Here is a 6,636-nt window from a genome sequence, read left to right on the forward strand (position 1 = left end):
ATTAGATATTGCAATCTTGAACTGATAATTTAAACTTAGCGAATTATGATTATAGTGTTTGTTAGTTTTGGTTTTTTGTTCTTTTTTTTCAACTTATTTTTCTTTGTTATCATTTTGGATTCTTAAATTTTTTTTTATTTCTCTATTAAATTGTAAGGTACTTTTATTATTGAAATTATTTTCTTAATTAAGCTATTTTTTCAAAATTTCATTACTTTATTTTCCTTTCCAAACATAGTTTAAAAGGTTCTCAATATGAAATGAATAAAAAATTCAAAAGCTAAAACGACAAAACAGAATACTTTTTTATCTTTAAAAAAAAAAAAAAAATCAAGATGTCTTTTAAGTCTTTTTACTTATGAATATATAATAAAAGATAACTTATTGATTAAGAGAATAAGTTGCAGGACAAATCCCTTAACTCGTAGAATTGGCCAACACGTGGACGCAACTGATTCAGTTCAGTGCTATTATCAGACGTCATCCTCATATCGTCGTGCATGACATCAGCATACCAGTAAACTTATCTCCTAAGTGTTGATTCTTTTCCATTCAAAACTTGCCCACCAATTCTTCAGAAATTTCGAAGAATGGACTATTTTTTAATCTTCTTAATTAGTGTGAGAGCCGGAAATGTAACGGTGGTTGATAAAAATATTTAAAATGTAAGAAATGAGAAATAGAAATGTGAGAAGCCATAGATACGCAATTGGAACTTGGTCTATTCTAGATTGTTCTTTCCAATTCTTCTAATAAGGAGGGAAAATATCGAGTTTAAAGTCTCTCCATGTATCATTCTCATCTATTAGACATCTTTTATATATATATATATATATATATATATATATATATATATATATATATATATATACTCTTTTAAATGACTGAATAAATAAATCTAATGAATCCATTCTAGTTTAGCTTATTTTATAAAAAAAGTATAATTAAAATAGTTATGCATTTATAAATTTTTTATGAATAAAAAAATAATTATTAACTTTTTATTAGTGTAAAACACATATACAAATTTTGAGTGTGCAATTACTTAATGTGAAATAAGTTTGCTAATCTCAATATACATAAAAAACATACTACATATATTTTTTGTTCGTGTATATAAATTCACCGTTGTACTTTGCGATTTTATTTTTGTGGCATCCTAAACTTTGCGGATGATCTATTGTGCACATGAATTTGTAAATTTTGATAATATTATATACATTTTAACACTAATATTAATAATTTATACGGTTTTTGACTTTTATCTGCAAAATATCAGCTTAACATGTAGTTAGCATGATTTTGAAAAAATAATTTTCATAAATTTTAAATTTTTTTAATGAGTGTTTAATTGATTTAATTTTTTAAATTAAAATATTTAATAAAATGAATTTAAAAATTAAAGTGTTTCATAGATTTAATTTGATAAGTTAAAGTATTTGATTGGTGAAAGTAAAAGTTGAGAGTATTAGAAGGTTAAAGTAATAAAATTTAGAGGTAAATTTATGAATTCGCCTATATTTTTTTTGTTTCATTTGATTTGGACCCTTAAATTTTTTTTTTTTTTTTGGTAATATGGACTGTTTTAAATTTAAAATCATAAATTTAATTTGTCATATATTTTAAATTATGGTTTTAGATTTATCAGTATGCAATTTGCACCGAAAGCGCAGTTGAAGAATACTCCGAAGTAATAAAAAAGAGTAAAAAAGGAGGAACTCCATTCGCACACGCCACCACCCACCAAGCACTAATCTGGAAACTTTTCTTCAATTTCCAGTGCTTGCTTTCACAGTTTCACTCATTTATAAGCAGAGTACCACTCCCACATTCCCTTCTCTTCAATATTGCTTCTTGATATTGATCTTGTCTTAAGACACCAACAAACAGTGTTTGCTTCTTCATCTTGTCCGAAAAATTTCTTCATTTTGTCCAAAAACACCCAACCATGGCTTATTCTTTTGTAGAGAATACGAGATTTTACCCTTCAACATCCTCTTTATTGTCCTTGTACGCTTCATTTTCCACTTCCTTAATGCTCTTGCGTAATGTTTACCATGAATTAGTACCCAAGACGCTCGAGACTTTTCTTGTCTCAAAATTCTTGCTCTTCTTCTCTCGTAGAAAATCATCTCTTTCTTATGATACCTTCATAATTGATGATTCGTGGGACGGTCTTGATCGCAACAATCTCATAGACGCAGCAAGATTCTACTTGTCTTCCAAGATCGGCCCTAAAAACAAAATAATCAGAATTGGTAAGTTTAGACGGCAAAAGAATGTAACAGCTGCCTTAGTAGAAGGTCAGAAAGTTGTTGATGTCTATGAAGGGACAGAAATTACCTGGCAATTTGCAAAGCAAGAAAACGACGATCGATCGAATAATGATAAATTCTATAACAAAGGTTATTTTAAACTAAACTTTGAAGATCAATATAGAGAAAAAATCTTTAATGGTTACTTAAACCACATTTTGGATACTTCCAAGGCCATGACAAAAGGCGAAAAGGTTTTAAAGCTTTATACAAGGTCTCGCGGTTGTTGGAATTCCACTGATTTTCGACATCCATCGACATTTGATGCGCTAGCGATGGATCACAATCTAAAGAAGTCTATTATAGATGATATAGATAGGTTCTTGGCAAGGAAAGACTACTATAAGAGAATTGGAAAAGCTTGGAAAAGAGGATACTTACTCTATGGTCCTCCTGGCACTGGAAAATCAAGCTTAATTGCAGCTATGGCTAATTACCTCAAGTTTGATGTGTATGATTTGGAGCTGGCCCATATTACTTCTGATGCTGATTTGAGAAAAACTATGCTGGATATTCATAGGAAGTCCATAACTGTGATTGAAGACATAGATTGCAATTCTACTGCGCATAATCGATCAAGATCAAAATCTGATGATTGTGATGAATCCATTTATGACAAGGTTAGTATCTGTTCTGTTTTGGTCTACTCTGTTATGCTCTGTTTTATTGATACTTTTATTTTAGAAATGGGATTGGTTAAAACTAGTTTTTGTTTCTCTTAATTTGGATCAAACAGCAATTTTCGCTCTCTAGTCTGCTAAATTGTATTGATGGATTGTGGTCAAGCTGTGGAGAAGAAAGGATAATAGTGTTTACGACAAATCGCAAGGAAGTTTTGGACCCAGCATTGCTACGTCCTGGCAGAATGGATATGCACGTTCACATGTCATATTGTACCAGTGAAGGATTTAGAGTTTTGGTGTACAATTACCTTGGAATTAAAGAGCATAAACTGCTTGAAGAAATTGATGGTTTGATACAAAGTGCGGAGGCCACTCCTGCTTCTTTGGCTGAGGAATTATTGAAGAGTGATGATCCTGATGTTGCTCTTGGAGAAGTACTCAATTTTCTCAAGCAACAGAAAATTAAAAAGGATAATGAAGATAAAATTGTAGAGGAAAAGGAAAGCTCTGTTGAGTGAATCCAATTTCGTCTTTCCCTTTTTTTTAGCGTAGTTATTAAGTTTTTATTAGAAAAGAAATGTCCAGCCTTTCTCCAATGGCTACTTGGATTCTCTACAGTTGGAGTTTTATTATTAAGTATTAACTAGATGAAAAATTACAAATTATCTTGTAATTTTCACTTTTACTAGATTTTTTATTATCTTATAATATATTGATAAAAATGCTTTTTTTTTTTTACTAAAAATATATTTTTTTTTCAAAACATTTTGTTTTTTTACATGTCGTAAAAGTAGAAATTATTTTGCAGCGACGATTTTTACAAAATAAATCATCTTTTACAAAATTCTTTATAATTTTTATATGTTGTTAATGAAAATATAAACTATTTTATAATTCATCTAACTTTACTAGAAATACTAGCAATATGCACTGTTCAAAAAAAGTAAAATAAAGTAAAATTGAGAGAATTCATATATAATTATAAATTTTGAATAAATTTTTTTTATTATATTATTAAAAAATATTATAAAGATATATTAATAAAAAAAATATAGCGTCTTTTTTTTAGTAAAATAAAAATTAGTAGATAGGTACGTGTTTAGGAATAATAGATTAAAAAAATTGAAATTTATAAAGATAAATTAAAAAAAAAGTAAAATAAAAGGTGGTAAAATTCATTAATTTGATTTATTTTAAAATTAATGTAAAAAATATTTAACTCATTGTTTCATTAAAATTCATGAATAAATAATTTATTTTGTTACAAATTAATACATTAATTGAATAATTCATTGTTATTAAACTTTATCATTTTTTAAGAACTAACAATTAATAATAATTACTTAAAGTCATTAATACATTAAATAACCGAATCAAATCAAACTAAACTAAAAACACTAAATCAAAATAAATCCAAATCAAACCAAATCAAAAATATTAACTCAAAATAAATTCAAACTAAACCAATACATTAATATATTGAATAATCAAATCAAACCAAACCAAAAACACTAATTCAAAATAAATTCAAACCAAATCAAACCAAGTCAATACATTAATACATTAAATAATCAAATTAAAACATGTTAAATGAAAGTCTAATTGAAAAAATATGTCACATGTCAAATTAAAATGCCAAGTGGATATGCCACATGTCAACTTTCTAAGAAAATTTTTTTTCTATATATATATATATATATATATATTGATGTGTTAAGTACACAACTGTAATCCTTCTTATAGAATGTTTAAATATGAACGTAATATTTTATATGCACTGCATTATACCAAGAAAAGAATTTAACCACGATCACTAGTTCTTAAACATATATTATGATATTATAAATAAAGTAAAGAAGAATTTAAAAAAGATAATTAAAATGAGATAAACTAAAAGGATATGTAAATTAAAATATTAAATTTAATAAAGTGACACAATTGCTTTTGCAAAAGTTTTTTTTTGACATGGCTTTTGCAAAATTTAATAGCTAATAATGAAGTATTAATATAAGTATTTGAAATAAAAAAAATTAACCGTTAATAATAATATATTAATATTAATAATCCCTCCATTCCAAAAACAGTCCACTTTTTATTTTCACACAGATTAAGAAAGTAACAATTGTGGTTAAAGAACAATTTTATTCATACAATTTTTCTATTATGTCGATCTTAAATAACACATGAGCAATTATTATACTCTCTCCGTTCCAAAAAGATAGTTTACTTTTTATTTTCACATAGATGAAGAAAGTAGCAATTATTATGGCTAAATGATAGTTTTATTCATATAACTTTCCTATTATACTCATCTTAAATAAGACATGAGCAATTATTATATTGGAATAATAAATAAGAATTAATGAGGGTTATTGAAAATAAAATAAAATTTAATAAGGGTATAATAGACAATTTAAGAATTAACTATAATACAAAACAAAAAAGTGGGTTATATTTTGGAACAAACTAAAAAGAAAAGATGAATTATCTTTTTAGAACGGATGACGTAATGATTTGCCAATCAAATGGTGGTCTGTTTGGTCTTTCACTTATGTAAAGAGTAAAAGGTCTAGAGTTGTGCAGTCTATAGTATTATTTCGTCTCGTAAAAACCTCTAATGAATTAAAAAAATTATTTAATAGTAATTAAGAAAAAATTTTATTTTTAAACTAAATAGGAATTTCTTTACCTATTATTGTATAGTTGGTTTCTCTTGCATTCTAGCATCCAATAGCTAAGTTTTAAACAAGAAAATCTAATGGTTATTAATTATTCACCATGATGCAGAATAATTAACATTCTGTACTGCACTGTAGTTTGTCACTAACTATAGATATCTCATATTATCAATTTTTCTGACAGATACAAATTATTTAATTATTATTTTTACTATATTTGCACATTTCTTTTTTCAATTTTACTACCATTCCATTTGGAATGCTACATATTTTTACTTATATTGGAATAATAAGTAAGAAAAGAGAGAGCTATGCTTTAAGAATTACAAGAAACACGCACCAGATCATGTAAAAGTCATGATCAAGAAGATAATGAGTGCCCAGTGTAAACTTGCTAGCCAATTTTGACGGCTGAATATATAAATTAATCATCGTATTTTATAATTTTAATTTTATGGTACCTTGAATTTTACGAACAATATGTCGACATTTAAATTTGTAAATTTTAATAATACTAGACACATTTCGACACAATATTCACAATTTTTAAATTCTTTGATTTTTATCTGTAAAATATCAATTTTATTTATAGCTAGCATGACTCTTTGGAACAAGTGCTATGTGGAGCTTGAAGGCACATCTAAATTTCTTATATTGCTTGAGGCGTGTGTGGATACTGGATCGCACGGCCTGGGGGTGCTGGGAAGCATGCCTTGCCCGTGCTAGAGCTTGTCCATTTGTGATTAGTTTTGTTAAAACTAGCTAGTGTAGTCCTTATTGGATATGGTTCAGTCTAGTTGTGTTGTGGGCTTTAATGTGAGGGCCAAGTGTGCTTTGTTAGCCCATTCCTCGTATGGATTGTAATGTTTTGAATGGGTTTGGGCAACAAATAATTCAGCCAGTCCATGTCCTTGGCTTGTTTGGAATAGTTTCTTCATATCCTTTAGGGTTTAGACTTAGTATAAAAGCTTTGTTATGTTGTTAACTAAGGATGGTTGATCAATATTGAAATTTTAGAAT

At 27.3% G+C, this 6,636-nt stretch overlaps 1 protein-coding gene across 1 annotated transcript; it reads left to right on the forward strand.

The window, feature by feature from the left end:
• Window positions 1-1,711: 1,711 nt before the first annotated feature.
• On the forward strand, window positions 1,712-3,611 carry LOC105640814 (AAA-ATPase At2g18193). Its single transcript, XM_012225206.4, has 2 exons — window positions 1,712-2,935; window positions 3,052-3,611. Exons 1-2 carry the CDS (start codon window positions 1,949-1,951, stop codon window positions 3,454-3,456), a joined length of 1,392 nt encoding a protein of 463 aa, XP_012080596.3. The 5' UTR covers window positions 1,712-1,948; the 3' UTR covers window positions 3,457-3,611.
• The last annotated feature ends 3,025 nt before the right edge of the window (window positions 3,612-6,636 follow it).

Source organism: Jatropha curcas, chromosome 4 (genome assembly GCF_041381405.1).
Source record: "Jatropha curcas cultivar XTBG-Jc1 chromosome 4, XTBG_Jcur_1.0, whole genome shotgun sequence".
NCBI lineage: Eukaryota > Viridiplantae > Streptophyta > Magnoliopsida > Malpighiales > Euphorbiaceae > Jatropha > Jatropha curcas.